The sequence below is a fragment of the Oreochromis aureus genome, linkage group 3 (assembly GCF_013358895.1).
Source record: "Oreochromis aureus strain Israel breed Guangdong linkage group 3, ZZ_aureus, whole genome shotgun sequence".
Taxonomy (NCBI): domain Eukaryota; kingdom Metazoa; phylum Chordata; class Actinopteri; order Cichliformes; family Cichlidae; genus Oreochromis; species Oreochromis aureus.
This window is the reverse complement of record NC_052944.1, coordinates 23992484-24016735: the sequence shown is the minus strand read 5'-3', so window position 1 is coordinate 24016735 and position 24252 is coordinate 23992484. Positions and strand designations below refer to the sequence as shown.

The following is a 24252-nucleotide window of genomic DNA, read 5'->3' as shown; positions in this document are numbered from 1 at the left end:
AATGACAATATTTATCAGATGTGATACATAGTTTTGATCTTCTTTTGCTGCTGGTTCAGTGAATTTTGGTTGGAGAATGACAAAACTTGCAGCATCGGAATCTCTTAGATGTGCGTTTTCACCCTTGAAGGTGAGTCCACATACGTGGCGTCAGGTGAGAAAGTCGACATCTCACAGATTCTGATGTGTTGGGTCTGCTCTCATTTGCCTTTTTAGCTGTTTGGTGGTTGTTGAAATGGAAACTTTAACCTGAAATTCTGCCAAAACATTTATATTTAAAAATCAATTCAGGATTTAATGAATCAAAATCCTTTTATTCAACCTCCACCATGTTTTACAAATGTCCATGGACACTCACTGTTGAACCTCTTCTTTCATACATAATGACAACAATTTGTGTTCATCACATCCAGTTCTTGTTCTTTCTCTTAAGGACATGACTTTCAGATGTTCATCTGCGGAAGACAATTTTTTTTCAGCCTGCCACTTCTTTTTTCCTCCACTTGTCCAATTTCCTCAGATTTTTTAATGACGCACTGCACAAAAACTTTGGATCTTAAGATAGATTTATGTAATGTGTGATTTAGCATAAATTTATGGAGCCATTGTGACATCGTAGTGCGTCATTTTGAAAAACAAAAGTGAACTGTATAGCTCACTCTATGCCCTTTTATATGATATATTACTCAATATGGTTTAAAAAAAAAAAAAAAAAAAAAAAAAAAGCACTATCCTCCAACAAACCCTTACTTTTCAAAGGATGGGATGGCAGGGAGAAGTTTATTGTGAAATTGTTGCTTGGGTGTCAATATGTGTCATTCAATAGTCACCAGAGGTTTCAAAACTACACACATTCTTCACTTAAGGTAGAAGTGATTTTTAAAAAAGCGATTAATAGCTGAAGTACTGATTCAACATATTCATCCAAGTAAAAGTGAAATAAGCACAGCCTCTAAAGTTTTCTCAAAGTATAAAGGTAAAAGTAGGTCATCTACCAGCTATATTTGTGCAAGGAATGAATGTCCACCTGTCATAATAAAAAAAAAAAAAAGTCCATTGTAGTCAGCTGTAGTGGTGCCTCTTTAAAAAACACATAAAAAATAAATCACAATTTCTATTCTGAGCTCCAGTAGACGTTTGAGTACAGGTTGTGGTCAATCAAGCTGTGCTGCTGGTCTTTGTGAATTTAGCCCACTGAAACAAGAAGGTGTTACATGAACTATCTTGCTTAATTTCCAACCTCTACACAGCATAAATATGGATTTCAGTGAATACTGTAATTAGAATCATCAGCTCAAGTTTTGACTGAAGTCTGCTACTCTTGTTGTAACCTAACACTGACCATGAAAACCACAGCCTTCTCTACACCTGTCCAACACAATTAATTAGTGTTAAAAGAAAAAAAAAAACCCTTTAAAAAAATTTCACCATCATGCTGGATGTTTTACCCACCCACGGGTGGCGTCTCTGGTTTGGTTCTTCCACACCACAATCAACTCATCGAATCTAGGGTATTTAAAGATTCAAGGCTGCCTCAGTTCTTTTCCAAAGTAGTGAAGACTGAGCCAACTTTCTTTTCTGTCACTCATACACTTTCTCCTCAGCCAACACAGAATCCCTTTGCTCCTTTCAGTAACCAGTTTCGTGTTCCTGTGGATAACTTGTTTCTGTGGAACTGCCTGTTCCTCAGACTAGTGAATACATCCAGCCAGTTGCGCCTACCCCAAACTCAGAAACTCTGAGACCTGTAGGAGGAGGGACTTGCATGCTCACCAGCCTGTCCATTCTCCACCAGCAACTCTCACCCTCCTGTGGAAACTCACCTGCTGCCCAAGTGTTCCCCCTGGACCGAAAGCTCACCATTATCCAAGTAAAACCATTTCACATAATTACAATTGGTTCCACGAGCCACAGCCTCCATTCCAGCAATCACTTATCCAGTCCCACAACCCATGTCACATTATTTGCTTTTTATATGGAGCTTAATATAAGGAGTACAAAGTATAGATTTTTGTGTTGAATTATATAATGTTTGTACGTCATTATTTTCCACCTATTATATCTGTAAAAGTGGAAGACATCTGAGATATGAATGATATTGGTAACTAAAGCAAAAAACCCTTCACAGGACTGGAACATCCACTGTGAGTGACAAAATGTTACTGCAATGAAATCAATTTTATGCTATTTTTATATGTGTGACCTTCATTACTGATAAAAAACTAATGAGTACTGAATAGGAAGATCCTACTGGAACATGCTGCATTAAATATGCAACACATTACTAAATGGCTTTTAAGTTTGAATGTTGTAGTTAAGGAAGGCAGAGATTAGCAAACAGTCAATAAAAATCAGCTTGTCAAGTTTTGGAAAGAGCCACTGAGTGGTGCTCCATCCCTGCAATCCGTGGGCTGACCTCATGGCTGCAAAGGTCACAAGGTCACAAGGGTTGGGTTAAGGTTGAGCCAGGTGCTCTAGCGCCTCCCCCTCGCAGCGCATGCAGTGGTAACCCATGGTAGCAGTGACATCGAAACAGCCCTGGCTGAGGTAAAAGTCCATCGATGGTTTGTTCCAGTCTACAACGGTGAAGTTGAGCTGGTGGCAACCAGCAGCCAGAGCCAGCTACAGGAGAGCAAAAGCAAGAAGGAAGACAGGAATGACTGGTGCAGATGCTGCATGGAAGCTTCTTCGGTATGCAACCTCTGAGACATTGTTTAGTACTTTATGCTTGGAAGTTTTGAACATACAGTATTCACATTGCACTCACCTGTGCCACCTTGCTCATTAGTGCTTTACCAACGCCCTTCCCTGAAAGACAGATCATATGCATTACTTGAGATTTCCTGCAAATTCATATACACAGCCATGATGAGACATCTTCTCAGATGCTGTACTGTACCTCTGAACTCAGGCATTACATACAAGTCTTGCATGTAAATTGCTCTGCCTGTCCAGGAGCTGTAAGTATAAAAGTAAAGTGCATAGCCGATCTTCGTGTAGCCTGAAAGAAAAGAAAAATATTAGTTTCAGGTAGCAAAACCAATTGATCTTTAATTGCAGCCAAGCATTTAAAGATCAATGTTGAAACCGCATGAGCACTGGACGACCGGCAGGAAACTTTGCATCCAGAGGCTGCTTTATTAAAGTCACCAGCCACGATAAAAGCCAACATGATGAAAGTTTTGCCTAAGTTTTATCAGCACGTACACTTTCCAACACGTGGTGAGAACATCTTAGACCATGTTTACACTCCGTATGCACATGCCTACAAAGCCCGCCCCCGACCGGCCTTCGGCAAATCAGATCACTCCTCAGTTCTGCTGCTGCCAGCCTATAGGCAGAAGCTGAAAAGCGAGCAGCCCATGACGCGTTCGGTTCAACGCTGGACCGACCAATCAGACAGCACCCTGCGTCACTGCTTCAGCATCACAGATTGATTAGTCTTCAGGACTGCTGTTGACAGCAACATCAGCAATTACGCTGAGTATGTAATAAACTTTATTCACAAATGTATCAATGACGTCGTACCACGGGCTAATGTACGAACTTAACCCACGGCTTCTGGTTTGGGGTAACGGAGAGGTCCGCGCAGCACTCAGAGCGCCGACTGCAGCCTTTAAATCCGGAGACCCAGGTGAATAAAAAAAACATGTACCGGTATGCACTCAGGAAAGCAATAAAAACAGCCAAGGGACAGAACTAAGAAAAAGGTGGAACTCCGCTACAGCAACACCAGGAACATGTGGAGTGGATTGAAGAGCATCACAGACTACAAGGGAAACAGCGGCAGAGTGAGGGAGGTAATTGCTTCTCTACCGGATGAGCTTAACACCTTCTATGCACGCTTTGATAAACATCTATCTCAGGAGCTTTTGCTGGAAGAGGACAGCTGCCCTATTCAGATATCTCAGGCAGTCGTGTGTAAATATTTCAGGAGAGCAAACACTCGAAAAGCTCCTGGACCAGACAACGTTCCAGGTCGTGTTTTCAAAGCATGTGCCCACTAGCTGGCAGATGTCTTTACAGACATTTGTAACCTTTCCCTGTTCCAGTCTGCTGTCCCAAAATGTTTTAAGAGGACCACCATCATCCCTGTCGCAAAAAAACTAATGTGAGCTGCCTAAATGACTATCGCCCTGTAGCACTCACCCCCATTGCTATGAAGTGCTTTGAGCGCATAGTCAACGCTCACATTGCATCTTTACTCCCTGCTTCACTTGATCCGCTACAGTTTACCTACAGGCCCAATAGATCTACAGACGATGGAATAGCAAATGCACTTCACACTGCCCTCTCCCACCTGGACCAGAAAAACACATATGTGCGGATGCTGTTCATAGACTATAGCTCCGCCTTCAACACCATCATACCATCCAGACTTGTCATAAAACTCTGTGACCTGAACATCAGCTCCTCCCTGTGCAGCTGGATCCTGGACTTCCTGACAGACAGACCTCAGGTGGTTAGGATCGGCAGCATCACCTCATCCACACTCACACTCACACTCAGCACAGGTGCCCCCCAGGGATCTGTGCTCAGCCCCCTGCTGTACACCCTGTTCACCCACGACTGTACAGCAACACACAGCTCCAACACCAACATCAAATTTGCAGATGACACCACCATCATCGGCTGCATTTCTGATGGAGATGAGACGACATACAGGGCAGAGGTGAGAGCCCTGACATCATGGTGCCACAACAACAACCTGCTGCCAAGGAGCTCATCATGGATTACAGGAGACTGCAGAGAGGAGGCCACACCCCCATCCACATCGAAGGAGCAGAGGTGGAGAGAGTCAGCTGCTTCAGATTCCTAGGCATCAACATCAGCGAGGATCTGAATTGGTCACACCATGTTGGTGTGATCACAAAAGCGGCAAGACAGCGGCTCTTCTTCCTGCAGCGGCTGGGATTCAAGATTTGGCATGAACCCCAGAATACTTACAAACTTTTACAGATGCACCATTGAAAGTATTCTGACTGGCTGCATCACCACCTGGTATGTCAGCTGTAATGCTCCGGACCGCAAAGCTCTGCAGAGGGTGGTGAGATGAGCACAGCGCATCACCAGGAATGAACTGACAGCCCTGCAGGATTTCTATAAACAGCACTGCATGAGGAAAAGGCAGCGGATCCTCTCTGATCCCAGCCACAGACTTTTCACACTCCTGCTGTCCGGCAGGCGCTTCCAGAGCATTCAGACCCACACGAGCAGACACAGAGACAATTTCTACCCACAAGCCATCATGGTTTTGAACTGCTGGCATTCTGCACACACCATTACACACTCACTACAACTACTGGACTCTACACACTGTCACTTTAAACCACTTTAAATCCTCAATGGATGTTTTTGCACAACTGTAAATACCAAACAATTGTCTTAAATTCTCTTAATATTTAATACTTTAGCATTCTGTTATTTGTTATTTTCATTACTATTATTATTATTATTATTATTGTTATTTTCTTCTTTAATATAACTGCACACTTCAACATGTTCATGTTGAAGTGCCAAAGCCAAAGAATTTCATCGCGGGAAAATATGGCTACGCTGTTTATCTGTACATGAACTTGAAACTTGACTGGACATTTAGCACAATGAGTTTTAACAGCTTTACTTTATACTGTGCATGCATAACTGCATATCAATTCCTTTATATCAGTGAAAAAATTATAAGAATTGTGGTGCTGTTCACACTTATGGATGATAAGCTTTATAAATGTAACCTCAAATTTACCAGCACTCACTGAATCCAGAATTGAAATCTATGGGTTCTATGTGGTTTAAAGGTCCATCAACACATGAACTGGGAAAGATGCAGATGAGGACAGAATTATTTGCAGCTCTGAAATTTACATTTTTTAGAAATATTTCCCAAGTCCTATTAAACAGAGTATGGATTTTTAAACATAGCTTTTCCATACATCCTAGTTTTATTGTGGATGCTTAATGATTTTACTTTGCACACTTGCAATAAAAACCCAAAACTACCAGGGTTAAATTTTTTAGCCCCACTGATGTTAATAGTCAGTTGTGGCTTTGTGGTTGGATAACAGCATGCAGTCATTTGTTGTAGTTTTTAATAAGTATTCCCTTCCTACACGACTGCTCAAAAAATTCCTACCTATTAATGATGTCAAATATGATCAACCTATCTCTAATAATCGGCTATGTACCACAGGCCTTCAAACTGGCAGTAGTTAAACCTTTACTTAAAAAGCCATCTCTAGACCCAGCTGTCTTAGCTAATTATAGGCCAATCTCTAACCTTCCTTTCATATCATAAATTCTTGAAAGAGTAGTTGTCAAACAGCTAACAGACCATCTGCAGAGGAATGGCTTATTTGAAGAGTTTGTCAGGTTTCAGAGCTCATCACAGCACAGAAACAGCTTTAGTGAAGGTTACAAATGATCTTCTTATGGCCTCTGACAGTGGACTCATCTCTGTGCTTGTCCTGCTAGACCTTAGTGCAGAGTCAGATTTTGTCTACCATAATATTCTATTAGAACAATTATAGCATGCTGTAGGTATTACAGGAACTGTGCTGCAGTGGTTTGTATCATATCTATCTAATAGACTCCAATTTGTTCATGTAAATGGAGAGTCCTCTTCATACACTAAGGTTAATTATGGATTTCCACAGGGTTCACTGCTAGGACCAATTCTGTTTACATTATACATGCTTCCCTTAAGTGGTATCATCAGAAGGCATAGCATAAATTTTCACTGCTATGCAGATGACATGCAGCTCTATCTGTCCATGAAGCCACATAACACACACACCAATTAATTATACTGCAGGAATGTCTTAAAGACATAAAGACCTGGATGGCCTCTAATTTTTGACCAGGATATGTCCTTCAATGCATATATTAAACAAATATGTAAGACTGCTTTCTTCCATTTGCACAACATCTCTAAAGTTAGAAATATCCTGTTGCAGAGTGATGCTGAAAAACTGGTTCATGCATTTATTACTTCTAGGCTGGATTACTGTAATTCATTATTATCAGGATGTCCTAAAAACTCCCTGAAAAGCCTTCAGTTAATCCAAAATGCTGCAGCAAGAGTACTGACAGGGACTAGAAAGAGAGAGCATATTTCTCCTGTTTTGGTTTCCCTTCATTGGCTTCCTGTTAAATCCAGAATTGAATTCAAAATCCTGCTCCTCACTTACAAGGTCTTAAATAATCAGGCCCCATCTTATCATAATGATCTTATGGTACCATATCACCCCATTAGAGCACTTCTCTCTCGCACTGCAGGCTTACTTGTTGTTCCTAGAGTATTTAAAAGTAGAATGGGAGGCAGAGCCTTCAGTGTTCAGGCCCCTCTTCTGTTAACCCGTTATTTTCTGTTATATCGCGAGAGTCCGGTGGCCCGGAACATTTTGTTGTTATTCTGTGTGTCCACATCAACTTGTGTTTGGTCAAAACCCCAATCTTCCTTCTGTGTTGGTGGATAAACCACCTGCCTTAGAGGGCACAACTGTAAGTGCAAGAGTAGCAGAACATATATCAGCATTACATGCTTCCAGGAGAGCATTTACTAAGGCAGAATGTTCAGAAAGGATCAGGAGGGCATTATGCGGGCCTACAGATGACAAATATGAGACAGGAGATAAAGTATACTACAAACGAGTCGACTGTACAGAGTGGAAGGGCCCAGGTGTAGTTATTGGGCAGGATGGAACTGTTGTATTTGTAAGACATGGGGGGACTCTTGTAAGAGTACATCAGTCAAGGTTGACTAAAGTGGATGCACAGAGTGGAGTACTACTGATGATGACACTGACAACAAAGACACAGTTGAAAATGATGAAACAGAAGCACCTGATGGTGAACAAAATATCAGTGAGGAAGAACACATCACTAGTGACAGAGAGACTAACACTACAGAAAACATCACTATGACACAGACTAATGTGACACATACTGCAAATGAGTCTTCTACATATACTGATCTGGTCTCCTCTGCAGATGTAAAGTTGGGGGCAGGACAGCTGATCACTTCTACTAACAGAGACAGTGTTCAACATAAAGCCAAAGTATTAGGCAGAGCAGGAAAAGCCACAGGGCAATACAAAAACTGGTATAATGTGCAATATCTTGAGCCTGATGGTAGTGAAGGTGAAAAGAATGCTTTAGACATGTCACATGCTGATGGTCTTTGCACTGAACCTAAAAATAGAGATGCAGATGTACTCATGACAAAAGACATCTCCTTTGGTGCTGCCAAAAAGCAGGAGACTGAGAACTGGCAAAGTAATGGTGTATTTGATGAAGTGAAAGACCTATGTCAAAAGTGTGTGTTTACTAGACGGGTCTGTACACTCAAAGAATCTACTAATGGTATTGTCCCGAAGGCCCGACTTGTGGCACGTGGGTTTGAAGAGGTTAATACTCAACAACTACAGAAAGACTCTCCAACATGTGCATCTGAGTCCCTCAGACTGGTGCTACCTGTGATATGTCAAAACAAGTGGAAAGTCAATTCAACGGACATTAAATATGCCTTCTTGCAGGGAATGGAACTGTCGAGAGACATTTATCTTTATCTGAGATTACAGGAGTGCTTGCATGTAACGTTGATGATTTTCTTTTGGCTGGTTCAAGTCACTTTGCAACTCATGTCATTCCTGTACTGATATCTACCCTCCTTGTGGGGCGTGAAGAACATGACAGCTTCTCCTGTGTTGGTATGGACATTTGTACAGTTAACGATGTAATAGAGGTGCATCAACAATTTTACATTGACAACCTACAACCGGTTCAGTTACAAGCAGCATGGGCTGTACAGAGGGATGCTTCCTTAAGTGAAACAGAATGGGAGCAACTCAGATCAAAAATAGGACAGATTTTGTGGGGTACCAAACCAAACAAGGCCAGATGTTATGTTTGACACATGTAGCCTGGCATCTAATGTTAAAGATGCAACTGTGCAGTCCATTCATGAAGTGAACAAAGTTATCCGTAAACTTAAGGCAGAGAAGTGGGCCCTTAAGTTTCAGCACTTGGGTAACAGTGATGATTTGGCACTGATTGTTTTCAGTGATGCTTCATTTGGTAACCTTCCTGATGGAGGTACTCAAGGAGGGGCATTAATCGTCCTTAGGGATAAAAGGGGAAATTTTGTCCTCTCTTTTGGCAGTCTAAGAAAATCAGGCGCATGGTCAGGAGTACTGTGGCAGGAGAAACTCTTGCCATGTCTGATGGAATAGATCAGGGCACGCAAAGGGTTAACTGATGGCAAGACCATAGCTGGACTGGCCATAGGGCATTTGCCCGGTGGGCTGATGGTGATTTTTTGTTTTTTTGGGCCGATGATTTTATTTTATTTTTTTATTTATTTATTTTTTTGTAACGATATAAACAATGAAAGGTGGAGCATTGGACAGATGCTGGTCGATGTGTAAAAATAACTCAGTTGTTTGGTGGTGGCTATGGCGGAGCTTCCACAGAGGCCAGCAGGTGGATGAGGGAAAGGAGAGGCAGGAGGAGGAGAGACCCATGGCGGCCGCTGGTCCGAGTGTTAGGTGAACTGAACTTCAGGTAAGACGTTATGACCTGCAGTCCATCTGGGTCAGATATAAACCAAGTTTATGTGTAGTTTATTTTCGTTAGGCTGACTTTTTACAGTCAGTTACAATAACTTGTACTGCGTACAAGCTAGCATGACGGAGTTTCTATACAGCTGGGTGGGTGCTATGATGTTACTGATAGTGAGCTTTATTTTATTCATAAGGTTAGTTAGTAGAGTTGCCAACCGCCCTGTAAAAACGGAATCGTCCTGTATTCAGAGAAAATATTACACGTTTCAGGGTTCTAGAGTGCGACCATTTTGGTCGCAAATGCGACCAAATTTTTCAGTGGTGCGACTAAAAAAAATATTTGGTTGCACCTGTGCGACCAACTATTCAGATAGCAAAAAAAAAAAAAAAAAAAATATCTGCAACCTTCCCTGTGGTCAACAACAGACACACATTATGCCCTTATCGTGGACTAAACCAATCAGAGATAGTAAGGGGCGGGACCTCTCTGATTGGCCGTGGTCCAGTTGAAAGTGCAGGTGGAAGTGGGAGGTGAGTAGCTTGAATAAAGCAATATCGATTCATTAAATCCTGAATCAACTTTTAAATATAACTGTGTTTTGCCAGAAATGCCAGATTCTCAGATTAAAGCTCACAAAACCATTTCAACAACAACCAAATAGCAAATGAGAGCAGGTACACGGATTCCACACAAAGACGTAAACACAGAACGGACCCGACGCATCAGAATCAACTTTGTCTTTCTCGGCTTTCTCACCCGACGGCCCACAGACGTACACTATGTCGGAGATCGGCGATTCTGCATCGGGTACGCTCTGTGTTTACGTCTTTTTGCGCTGATTCTGAGCTGCAGATTTTGTCTCTCCAACCAATATTCACCAAGCCAGCAGCAAAAGAAGCATCTTCGCATTTGATCAATGTCGTCATGAGTTTTGCTGTTTGCTTCCACGACCATTACAATCACACTTCATGCACAGCTAGCTCTCTCTCTATCTCTCTCTGTACTTCAAGAACAGTTTCCCGTCTCCAATCTCTGTTTTCTGTATTATTCATTCGCTTATTACCCACCAGTCTACAGTTGTTTACAGCGCTGTCGGCTGCTGTCTTTTTCTGTTATGTATTTTTTTTCACTTAAATGACCTCGGACAAGAAAGCCTATTTTTTCTGTTGCTCAATACTGAAGAAATTTAAAACTTTATATGCAGAACATTGTAGAATATTTTTAAGGTTATCTGCTATAAAATGCCAGACCAGAAAAATCTCCTTGATGTTTTTCTGTGTTTTATTCTCAGTTACTTTCACACAAAGGCATCTGCTGTGATGTTCACAATTCTGATGAAGTCAGTACTGATAAATGATCAGAATATTTCTGACTGTCTGAGGCTAAGTTGAATCGAATCAACAATATTGACAAAGCACTTAAAGCACTTTAATCTGAGAAGATGCATTAAAAAAAATAAATGGGCGGGCCAGCGGTGCACATCGCAAATTAGCTCGCATAGACAGATTAATTGTGCCACTTCTTAATGATGGTATCTTAGCTAACAACCCCAACTACCAGATTCAACTTGTAATTAGCTAAAAATAACTTAGCCTACCGGTGAGAGGGACGTTGCTAGCTGGCAGTTTTTTCAAGCGATGTTGAAATTTCCACATTCCACTTCAAATGCTTCAGGAGCTGTCCGCTCAGCGCAGCATCAGCACCACGGAAATACACATATACATTCTATAAAGTTGTTCTATATAGTGTGTAACTGTTAATATAGAGCGTTATTAAATTTATTGCTAATACAATCATATGGCACATTGACTTCTGAGAAAATTTTATATGGCACTCATCAGAAAGTTTGAATACCCCAGGAATAGGCAAGGCAGTCTTCCTGGCAACACTTTTTCCTGAGCATACCACTGGTAACACTGGTCTGAATGCTCTTCCGTTGATCTGTGCGACTGACAATCATTCCTTGTTTAATGCACTCAAGTCCACTAAGCAGGTTACAGAGACGAGACTGAGGTTAGAAATGAGCAGCATTAAAGTTCTCATACATTTTTTCATTAAAATGCATTATTATTGATTTTGTGCAGTTACAGGTCGTGTCCAAATTCATGGGCTGCATCCTCCTGAGGCCACATTTGTAGACCGATTACGTCACAGCGACGCGCCGAAGGCTGTCCAAATTCGTAGGCTGCTCCGAGTGCAGCCGACAAATGCGTCCTCCTTATCCCCGAATTTGAGGATGGGTCGGGTGTATCCTTCTTGGCCCACCATATCCCAGAATTCATAGCGCGGCCCAGCCAAACTCTAGTTTCCGGCAATGGCGGCCGGTACTACGTTTTAAAATTACTCTTATTAATTTTTCTGGGTCACAAAATAAACTTTTAACATATTTTCGAGAAAGTAGCTGTGTAAACATCAAATATCTGCTCGGTTTATCAAGATAGCGAGCCGGGAGCTCGAGGGTCACTGAAGCCGCCGAGAACGGCACAACTCCCGGCACATCATTTTCAGATCCCCGCGGACTTTCGCCACTCTGGTTAAACGTAGTATATAAGTACCTGAGACAACCTAAAAATTTTATTGTTGGGCTTTTTCAGTGTTTTGTTTGTTCGTGAGTAAATTGGTTTGGCTGAGATTAAAGTTATTAGATTAGATTAGATAAAATAAAACTTTATTAATCCCCCGAGTGGGTTCCTCCTTGGTTTTTATACAGCTGACTAAACGTCAAACAGAAAACTGATTAAACAGAAGTGTGAGACGGTCGAGAATTTACGCCAGTGTCCTGTTATATTTTACATAGCAAGGAGCAGACGGCCGAGTTTATTAAACTCCACCGAGACAGCGGTGATGTTAATCAGAAGGCTAGACCGTCCAATTTCACTGCCGTTTACTTCCGGCCTACCCGACCGTCTGAGGACCTGGCCCACGTAGACCGCGAAGGCCGGGTCCTCAGGAGGATGCAGCCCATGAATTTGGACACGACCATAGTATGCTTTAGGTCAGCGGTCCTAAAATGGAGAGAATGTTGTCTCCGGGAGTTTAGCTGATTTGATTTAGAGCGGCAAGGTATGGTGGGTGTGTTCCGGTTAAAGAACACAGAGGCAGCTTCCAAGTTTAGGAGATTTATTCAGCTGTGGTCTGTAATAACGATACATGAAGCAACTATCAGTACAGCACACATAAAACATTCAACATGCTCAGACATTATTCTAGCACAGAGATAGCACAAGGAACTGTATTCGACACTCATATATAACAATAACAACTTCAACAATTACACAAGATTTACAATTAGCATTAACTAGCTTAGTAGCTTATTAGCGTATTAGCATATTAGCATAGGATAACATTAGCATAGTCACGAGGGAACAAATACACACAACAGTATCTGACATACAGAACATCATGTAAACCGAACCCACCTTCTGGCATTCACACACAGCAATAAACCAAACCCACGAGATGCTGATGAGAGGACACAAGGGAAAATGCTGGCTATCAGCAGCTACACAGACTAGCAGCACATGGCACAGAGTGGTGCATTCAAGGAGCGTCAGCATAGATATGGTGAGTTCAATGACGTAGGACATATCAATTTCCACAGCGCAAACACTATCTATAAACAAACCATAACACTTCAACCAAGCAAATAACATGTAAACAGTGGGCTTTCTAACAGGTCCCCAACCTTTTTTGCACCACAGACCGGTTTAAGCCCGACAATATTTTCACGGACCGGTCTTTAAGGTGTCGCGGATAAATACAACAAAATAAAACTAGTACCAGTACCGAAAAAAAGATTTATTCATAACACACGTGAAAACACCCAGGAAAACCGAGTTAACGATAAAAACGATAACAAAATAACGCTGAAACTGATAAAAACCCTGAAAACCATACATTTCACACCTGAGCCTCAACTCCCGCGGCCCGGTACCAAACGACTCATGGATCGGTACCGGTCCAAGGCCCGGGGGTTGGGGACCGCTGCTTTAGGTAAAGCGAAGCACATCTGAAATATTTCTTGAGTTTTTTTGTTTATACAAATGTTTTAAAGGTGTATGTTTATACTTTTATTTTAAAAGAAAGAGGGAGATTGTTAACCTGTTATTTTCTGTTATATATCGCAAGAGTCCGGTGGCCCGGAACGTTTTGTTGTTATTTTGTGTGTGGGAAAAGATGGTAAGGAAATAAAGAGCTTGTGGTGAGGCTACGATGTCGTGTCATTGAGTTTACATCTTCTATGGAACCAGCTTCCAGTTTGGATTTGAAAAAACAGACACTATCTCTACTTTTAAGATGGGCTTAAAACTTTCCTTTTTGCTAAAGCATACAGTTCCTGTGCTGGATCAGGTGACACTGAATCCTTCCTTAGTTATGCTGCAATAAGTGAAGGCTGATAGGTCGCGTTTTGTCAAAGCAGGTAAGGATGGTCGACCGGCCGATTTTGTACATCAGTCGGAAGCTGACTGACCGGGAGACCCAGTACAGTACGGTCGAGAAGGAGTGCCTGACCATTCAGCTAGCGGTCAACTCTCTGCGTTATTAGCTCCTGGGGTGCCCATTTACCCTTTGCTCAGATCACGAACCGCTGCAGGGGCTCTACTGCATGAAGGATGCCAACGCCCAGATCACCAGTTGGTATCTGGCTTTACAGCCCTTTAAGTTCAAGGTGATCCATAGGCCGGGGGCACAGATGGCCAATTTTCTCTCCCGCTAGCAGGGGTGGGAGTAGGTTCAGTCGGATGTGGCCCTGGCCTCAGTTGGGCGGTGGGGGTGTGTGGCAGGGGTGTGGTCTCTGGCCTACTGCAGTGGAGGGGCGGTACAGTGAGCGCTCAGGGCGGCACTGAGGTGTGGCAGAGAGGGGAGGTGTATGTGCTCAGTTTAATGACCCTTGTTCCTCTCCATGTATATGGTGACGGTGGAGACGGAGGAAATGAATGGAGCACCTAGGGAGTGACTGTTTCCTGTGTACCCTGTGCCGAAACAACACAATCAGCTGCTGAAACGCAATTACACACTTGCACGAGCATGGAAATCCTGTGTGTGTCAGTTCCTTTATCACACTGGTCATGCCTTCTCTATTTCAGTAGGATGAAGGGACTTATATCAGGGCTGTATGTGTGGTGCAGAGCCGATGAGGACAGCTGGAAATCTGCCCCAACTGAAAAGTGCACTGTAAATAAAAGATCACTGGACTAGCAGTGCTGTGTGCTTCTGGTCCTTTTGTCACAATCTGACTTTAAATGAAGTTTCACATTCCTTTAAATTAAAGTGTTCCCTAATTGAGTATCTTACGACATGTACAGTTTTAGCAGTTTGGTCTGAGTTGGAGCCCTGGTGGTGTGAGAGCAAGAACGAAACAAAAACATAATACAAACAGGTAAACAACAAAAAAATTAAAAATTGAAAAAGTAGGCCTAGAAGAATTTTTGTGCTAATTAGGGAAAAGACAAATGGTTAGTCTAAAAACCTACAGACCCTCGTCGTATCAGCGCACTGAAAAACACAAGATATATTTTCCAGCTTTTATTTTGCAGATAAGGAGCTATTTAACACGATAAGTTTTCTTGAATGATGGGTTTAGATTTTATTATTGTCATTTGTATTAGGAAATATTTAACCATATATGCTTAGAGGTGTATAATCGAGTGTGTAGTGATAGGATGTGTGATCTTTAGTAGTCTGCAAAGGCTTTGTGTGCATTCCAGAGTGCTCATCCTGGGAGCATGGGAGAGGTCGTACCTTCTCTTATTGTTTTGTGGTAGGATAAACGTAATTATATCTGTTTTAGTCTAAGTGCCTTTTGTTTAGATGAACTGCTGGACTTCCAGACCAGCAGGTTTGGGGAGGTCATTTATGGGGTCACACTCTGACCACACACATGGTACTCTTTGTCCACATGTATACCTATGTGAGACGTCATATTCATGTAACCACAATAAAAGGAGTGCTTTAGGGAACCTGGCTGAGAGTCTGACGGAGGTCAGGTCTCCCTCATGCATGAGTAACACAAAGAACTTCGCCTGCTTGTGTCTTGCTTTGCTGTGTAGTTACATTGTCTCGTTCCAGCAATGGTGCTGTGCTACACAGACCCATCAACCTGCTTTGCAGCTGATTATCTGTGCAGCATAAGTTGCCACCTTTTTGAACCACCTTTGTAAGCCTATAAATCCAAGATTAAACCTGAAGTTACCCCACTAAGGCCTAGATCCTACCTCTAATTAAAGTTCTGTCTTGAGTTTCTCTTCATGTTTTTCCTGTTGGCTTGCTGCATTGGTTATTGTCTTTTATTTTTAATTTATTTTATTTTAGTTTATATTAAAGGGTATTTTATATAACACTCACCACTTAGTTGCAAATTTTTGTCAGATACTGTAGCTTGTAAGAGTGTGGGTGAAAACTCAATGTCAGACTGTGTCCCTCACCCTCTTTGGTTCTGTGCTGTTCTGGCACCTCAGCGATTATCCCATGAAAGAATGGGTTGTTGGAAAAACCATCTTGCTCCAAGTCTGAAAAAAACAATTACAGACAACTAAGCATGGCAGATATGTTGGCAGATAAGATTTCTGAAATTTAGGTCAGACATTACATGGTGTTTTCACAAAGGGGAACTTTAGTTTATATTAACAATAAGAACCTATTCATTAAACTGTAACCTTAGCAAATCAAAAGGATTAAAAATATGTTCCTGGCCCTTATGTTGGAAAATATGGTGACAATGCTTTTTCTCAAAGGTCCATAAGTTACAAATTTTAGAAGTAAGCTTTCTGGGGAAAAATGTTGGTTGCAGAAAGAAATGACTCATACAGAACTATTTTAGTACATCTATTGAGCTTAAAAAAAATCTAACTGAACAACAAACTAAATTATATTTAAGAGAGAAAAAAAAACAGCCAGAAAAGATTGGAAGGGCTAATCATTCCGCTCCACTTCTAAAACCATTCCTGTTTGGTGGTTGTCTTAGTATTGCCCCTGTAGAGAATCTGTTGTTAATTTCATTACCAATAGTCCACATGTTTAACTGACTTGATGCTATACTATATTTAAAAAGTACTCCTTTGATTTTTTTGAGCAGTATATTTTGCTTCCAAGCACCCAAACTTTTTTGTCATTTTTAAAGTGGTCTTCAGCAACAGCTCTCCAAGTCTTTCCCAGAGTCTCTTGTGCTAGCCCTTAGTTTTCTGTGTTTGTTTTTCTCTCCCTGGGTATGTGAGTCCCTGTAGGTGCTGTTGTGTTGCGTTGTTACCTTTCTCAGTGCGGCTCCTCCTGCCTCTCTGCCTGTTTTCATTCATTAAATAACCCTTCTCTCTAGGGCTGCTCGATTATAGCAAAAATGATAATCACGATTATTTTCACTGAAATTGAGATCTCGATTATTTGACGATATTTATTTAACAATAACAATGTATTGAATAATGGCTTAAAGATTGTCAAAAAATAATATAAAATAGTGTGCAAATACTGATTACAGTGGAAATGTTTGCAATATAAAAAATAAATGAAAAATGTAAACATCTATGTTTAGTGAACTTCAAAATACTGCACAATATTTGATCCACGTCCGACTGTGCGAACCCATAATGTTTCCACACCACTGAAGTCGTTTTACCTCTCTTTTCAACCAATGGCATTCTTTCTTCAGCAGCCATTATCCTCTCCTCTACAAATAACTTCTGCTTAGCTTTCCGAGCTTCCCTCGGGTCCTCTTAATTGTTGTGACGCGTGCTCGAAACGCAGAGAGGTGCGCTCGATTTGCCACACGGAGAAGCGCGAGAGTAAAGCACGAGGGAGGTGCTAATAATCGGCTCAGTCATTTTTAATGATCGTTGAAAGCCCAGATCGTAATCTAGATTAAAATTTGATTAATTGAGCAGCCCTACTTCTCTCTGTGCCGACTGCGCCACAAAACCTTTGAGTCCTGATTTGTGTATGTGTGCCCTGGGAAGGCACAATACCTGACTGCTTCTGTTGGAACTCAAACACCTTAACACCAGTTCCCCTACTATCTTTATCTTGCACAACTTTGTCAATATATCTGTTAAACTTTTACAGTGCCTAGTGCCTGGGTGATTATTATGTTAGTTTATGAAAAACAGATCTGGCCATCATGAAGTGCAGTGTTTGTACTTGAAAAGATTCCTCTACAAATAATAATCTATTTAACCACCTAACACTGAGGTGTGGATAATTCAAGCTTAACAAAATGCACCTAACTCAAGGAATGGATCAGTGTTGTGTCTACACATAACATTAAAATGTATCTTCACTTCATTACTAGCATCCTGTCACAAAAACATTTCTTTAGTTCATGTATGAAAAGTGTCAGAGATAACACGGTTTGACAGCCATGGTGTGGCCTTAAAAAATGTTAATAAACTGGACAAGTTGAGGAAAAAGGAGACGTCAAAGGTCTGAAAAACTAACTACAGTAGATGAACAGCATCTGAAAGTCTTCTTTTTCTTTAAGAAAATAGGAAAAAAATCCAGCAAAGACTTGATACAGGACCTGATAGATGCATTTGGACCTTCAGTTGATCCACCTAATGTTCACTGAAGCTTCATCAGAAATGGTCTCAGTTAAAGACTGGCTTATAGGAAGCCATTCTTAAGGAAGGGACACAGGGGAAAAGGGCTGAGGTCTGCCAAATTACACAAGAACAGGATTGAAAATCACTGGCAACAGGTCTGATGGAGTCACATATCCAAATTTGAAATTTTTTGTTCAAATCATTTTTGTTGACGAATAAAGGCAGTCATACCAAATCTTGACTTTGTTTTTGCCTTATAGACTGTATTTCCATCCATGTACGTGTGCACACATTGCAACAAATCACTGCACCTTTTTTCCATTTTGCTACCAAGATATAAAGAAATGAAGGGCGAAGGGTAATTTTTCCAACATCAAGAATAAACTTTGGACCTCTACTTGGATATTATATTGGCTGTTATCTTGTTTTAATAATGCTATAAAACAATAAATTTATGGTCAAGGCAGAGAACTGCAACATAACTACATACACTACCTCTCTGGGTGATTTTCACATGGTTTGCCACTTTTTCATATTCTGCCAGTTCCTAGAAAAAAATAAAAGTAGCATTAGCTGTCATAATTTATTATGATTTCTCAAACATAGCTATTCCTCATCTGACAGTAAAAATGTCATTAACAAGCAGCTCATTAGCCTGTTTGCACTGAAATGAGCAGGACGACCAGAGTTCATCAAATACTATCTCATTAACCTAATAATAACAGCATTATCTTGTTTATGTAAAGTTGCACCGAGGTAAGGTTGCCAGTGATTACAAGCTAACAAAACGAATCATCCACAGCTCGACTCCATTGTGCACTGTACACAGTCGAAACTCTAGACTAAATATCTCACTGTCGTACATTTAGCACTAAATTAATACTAAATATCATAAGACATTTCTTAGCCTGGAGTGTGGACTGTGTGCAGTCAACAGCGACTGCACGCCCGCATGTGTTGGCTCACTATAATCATCCGCGCGATGTCGTTGCAGTCGTCTACACTGGCTGCACGAATGGAGAAGTCCATGACAAGACGATCTGATTTAGAGTTGGTTACAGTCCCGCGGTGCTGTTCCGGTCTGTTACAGGACGGAGAGAAACGGGAGATTAACCGAGTTCTTATTATACCCTGGACAAGCACGACAGACCTCTGCTAAATCTTCTTCTTCTTCTTCCTTGATTTTTAAGGCAGTTGACATCCGTTTCCGTTGCTTTACCGCCCTCTGTTAGCTATTAAAACTTTTCTCAGCAACCCAAATAATGGTCAGAAAAATTCCAGAAAAAAACTAAACAATACTGTCTTGTCCTCCAAAGACTTGTTGCTTTAATCAGTATGAGGACTAGAAAAAGGAGGAAATAACTGCCCTGGCTCTGCTCGACACTGAGAAATAGCAAGCCTTGTCTTGTTTCTTGTTTAAATCTGTGCGAGTCATCGGCGGAGCGGGGGGGCGGGGTTTACTGAGCTTAAGCCCGGGTTGTTGTTTCATAGTTAGATGTCTGACTGACAACTGTATAAAACAAAAACTACACACAATATTCGAAGCACATAGCGCACAGTCGTAAATTTCCCCTAATTTTGGTATGATCCGAGCTCGGACACTGGGCGAATGAGCACAGCACTCACATGTGAGTGAGCGAGAAAAAGCTGCTGCCTGAGAGTTTGCTGTAGAAGTGCAGAAAGGCAGACAGAGGAGAGCTTAAGTTTGACCAGGTACCAAAGCAAATCACTCGTACTGTACAAATAATGTAAATATGACGGTGTATCACAAAAGATTGATATCAAACTGATCACTTGACCCATATTACGTTACTTGCTCTTCCAGTGAATCAACAAGTGGCGAAATGAAAAGCCGAACAACAACAACGCTGTTTCTTTAGAGAGTCTTAGCTTACATGTGTGTTTATTTCATATTTTCAGTTGTTACCCTCCACGGCTAAATAAACTCTCTAAATCGGTTTCAGTTATGTACTGATGAACACAACAATGGACATAAGAAGCTTCTTTCAAAGAAAAAACTCAGGTAAATGTTATTTTATATATTATGCTTTGTATGTTGTTCAGTATATTTCTATACAAAACAAGAGGAATTTCAATACACAGCAGTATATTCACAGTTTAAACCAGATATTTACATACACTTTAGGGACAAAACAAGAACTTTTTTTTTTACTGTTAAACATCAATTGAGAGTAAACTTGTTTTGTTTTAGATAAATAAATATTGAAATATCTTTTGAATTAGTTAAATGTCAGACTAAAGAGAGAGAGAGAGCTGTCTGTTTTTTTGTCACTTTCATCAAACTTAGGAGTACATATACACTAAGTTATTGTGTCTTTAATTAATAATAAAACTCCAGACGATTCCATTCTGAGCTGAAGAAGCTTCTGATAGGTTAGTAGAGTCCATGTAAGTAAATTGGTGGCACACCTGTGGATGCATATAAGGCAAAACACAGAGCCTGTTTCTGTGACATGGAGAACGGGTTGGAAAATCAAGAGATGTCAACCAAAACACCAGGAAAAGAATTGTGGAGCTCCATAAGTGTGGCTCAATTTTGAATACAATTTGGTGCCATTTGCAATAAGGAAATACATATAATTTCCCTCTTTACTCTTAAATTTAACAAATATGTTTTTTATATTTGTCAATCTAAAAAGACAAACATTTAGTCTGATTTGATGTTACAATTAAAAAAGTGTTTGTGTTTTTATCTTAAGAGTATGTAAATATCTGGTTTCAACTGTATATTTGATGATGTTGGTGTTTGGCTTGATTGTCAGCACAAAGAGGGAGAGAGAGGAGCAGAGAGGGAGAGAGAGAGAATGAGGACAGAACAGAGATGGAACAAGAGCAGGTGAGACACACATGTTAGTCAAATGGTTGTTTGCCAAAACTCATCAGAACATGTATCTAGTACCTAGTGTATCTTTTTATGTTTGTTATTTTTCAAATTATATATTTATTAAGTTATGCAGGCTTGTTTGCACAAGGCTAAATAGCTAAATAACTTTTCTGAATCTAAATAGTGTACTTTGATAGAATTAAAAAAATAAGTGTAATGCAGGTCTATGATGATTTTCAGTGTTTTGATTCTGGTTCTGTCTTGGTTAAGTTTTAAAGTAGTCCTGATTTTGAACTGTTGTAGTCCTGTTTTAATTCCAGATCAGTTCTGGGTCTGGTTGAATTGGGGTTTAGTCCTCGTGCCTTGCTGCTTAATTGCTTAAAAAGGAAGAAAAGAAAGCTAAGTAAATCTATTTATTTGTGTGAGCCTGTCTGAAAATCTACCCCCCCCCAAAAAAAGAATGTTTCAAACTCTAAAGTTTTCAGTCATCAAAAGCATGTTGAAGATTTAAAAACATTTACATGTTTCTTTTTGTTTCTTAGTTTCTTTTTACTTTTAATGCTTATTAAAAGTTAGTGTGAACTAACTAGGCACCACCAGACATCAGCATTTATCTCAGTAAATTATGTATGGCTTTACTGTAGAAGTACATCCAAATGAACACTAATGTATCTTTAAAAATACTTTAATAAAAATGTTATAAGAAGTATTTGTATCATGTCCCGATGGGGTTAGGTAGTTTTGTATAACTTTTTTCCCTTAATAACTGAAATCCTCATTTAAAAACAGTTTTTTGTAGGGCTGTTCGATATAACGATATATATCGGATGACGATATAAAAACGTCTATCGTTTCATTTTACGCTTTGGTTGGTTTCATGGTGTCGCAAAATAAACTGTTTATGGAAATATTTTTTCATTATTTTGATGGTCACTGTAGCGGCTATATTAATTTCCTAAAGTTCTCTCTTTCTCTTATATTTAATATAACCACACTACAGACTGACAAGCGCTTGTTTTTATGCGTTGTCGTTAGCAACAACGACGGTAAAACCACCTCGTGTCCGCTTGTTTATTTTCCACATAAGCCTTTCACAATAAAGCTCAAGATCCTGTTGAGACTTTTCAAAATAAACTGAATCACGTGAAAGATGGAGAGTATTTACGGATGAGAAGCAAAAAAGAGGTGCTAAAAAATAAACCTTAGACTCAAACGTTAGAACAGGCTTTTCCCCGCAGCACGCTGTGTAATAAATACTCACAAAGAAAACGGCGGCCGTTACAACCTATGTCTAAATGTATCATTTCATGCATCAGTTAAAACACTCGACTCCAGGTACGCGACGCCCGCTGGAAACACTTCACGCAAATCGAGCTGCCCGAGATTCACAGAATTTACAGAAAATGTTACATTTTTGTGATTTATATCGTTATCGGACGATAGATGTCTTAATATCGGGATATGAGATTTTGGTCATATCGCATAGCCCTAGTTTTTTGTTTTTACTTGGATTATCTTTGTCTAATAATTTATTTGATTATTTTTCTGACAAATATGCAAGAAATCAGGAATTTGATTGGATTTAGATCGTCTGTGATAATTAGAGTAAAAAAATCACTAAAAATTATATTTGTCTAAAATTGTTTCAACCTCCACCAAAATTTGGCAGGTGATGCAGTCAGAATACATTTGCCAAATAAAAATGATCTGGACCTAGATTCAAGATCAGTTACATTGTCAGTGCTATGGTATTTTGTGTTTAAATTATTGTGTGATTTGTGCTGAAATCTTGAAACATTGATAAACCTCCTCTTTAATTGATGTTTTAATTAAAATTTAAAGTGGCCTATATCTGTAAATAAAAGAGAGGATGGGGGGGAACAAGTGAAAGGAGGAAGTAAGTGATGCTTCAGGGTCACCTGATATAGCCCTAGCTATAAGTTTTATCACCAAAGAAGTCTGTTTTTAGTGAATACAGTGGGGCAAAAAAGTATTTAGTCAGCCACCGATTGTGCAAGTGCCCCCACCTAAAATGATGACAGAGGCCAGTAATTTGCACCAGAGGTACACATCAGCTGTGAGAGACAGAATGTGAAAAAAAAATCCATGAATACACATGGTAGGATTTGTAAAGAATTTATTCGTAAATCAGGGTGGCAAATAAGTATTTGGTCACCTCAAACATGGACAATCCCTGGCTCCCACAGACCTGTAACGTCTTCTGTAAGACGCTGTAAGACAGAAAATTTTCTGTCCCCCACTCGTTACCTGTATGAATGGCACCTGTGCGAACTCATCATCTGTATAAAAGACACCTGTCCACAGCCTCAAACAGTCAGACTCCAAACTCCGCCATGGCCAAGACCAAAGAGTTCTCGAAGGACACCAGGAAAAGTATTGTAGACCTGCACCAGGCTGGGAAGAGTGAATCTACAATAGGCAAGCAGCTTGGTGTGAAAAAATCAACTGTGGGAGCAATCATCAGAAAATGGAAGACATACAAGACCACTGATAATCTCCCACGATCTGGGGCTCCACGCAAGATCTCATCCCGTGGGGTCAAAATGATCATGAGAACGGTGAGCAAAGATCCCAGAACCACACGGGGGGACCTGGTGAATGACCTGCAGAGAGCTGGGACCAAAGTAACAAAGGTCACCATCAGTAACACACTAAAATGGCAGGGAATCAGATCCCGCAGTGCCAGACGTGTTCCGCTGCTGAAGCCAGTGCATGTCCAGGCCCGTCTGAAGTTTGCCAGAGAGCACATGGATGATACAGCAGAGGATTGGGAGAATGTCATGTGGTCAGATGAAACCAAAGTAGAACTTTTTGGTATAAACTCAACTCGTCGTGTTTGGAGGACGAAGAATACTGAGTTGCATCCCAAGGACACCATACCCACTGTGAAGCATGTGGGTGGAAACATCATGCTATGGGGCTGTTTTTCTGCCAAGGGGACAGGACGACTGATCCGTGTTAAGGACAGAATGAATGGGGCCATGTATCGTGAGATTTTGAGCCAAAACCTCCTTCCATCAGTGAGAACTTTGAAGATGAAACGCGGCTGGGTCTTCCAACATGACAATGATCCAAAACACACCGCCGGGCAACAAAGGAGTGGCTCCGAAGAAGCATTTGAAAGTCCTGGAGTGGCCTAGCCAGTCTCCAGACCTCAACCCCATAGAAAATCTGTGGCGGGAGTTGAAAGTCCGTGTTGCTCGGCGACAGCCCCAAAACATCACTGCTCTCGAGAAGATCTGCATGGAGGAATGGGCCAAAATACCAGCTACTGTGTGTGCAAACCTGGTAAAGACCTAT

General features: G+C 40.8%; 1 protein-coding gene across 2 annotated transcripts; it reads right to left on the bottom strand.

Moving 5' to 3' along the window:
* Positions 1–293: 293 nt before the first annotated feature.
* On the bottom strand, positions 294–19511 carry LOC116327720 (thialysine N-epsilon-acetyltransferase-like). 2 transcript variants are annotated; one of them, XM_031749370.2, is made up of 6 exons: positions 19053–19511; positions 18582–18633; positions 15984–16067; positions 2900–3001; positions 2768–2808; positions 294–2622 (listed from the first exon to the last, which is right to left on the bottom strand). In XM_031749370.2, exons 1-6 carry the CDS (start codon positions 19113–19115, stop codon positions 2455–2457), a joined length of 510 nt encoding a protein of 169 aa, XP_031605230.1. In that variant the 5' UTR covers positions 19116–19511; the 3' UTR covers positions 294–2454. The 2 variants fall into 2 exon arrangements, with proteins under 2 accessions (XP_031605230.1, XP_031605232.1); XM_031749372.2 differs by having other exon boundaries at positions 19237–19511.
* Between the last annotated feature and the right edge of the window lie 4741 nt (positions 19512–24252).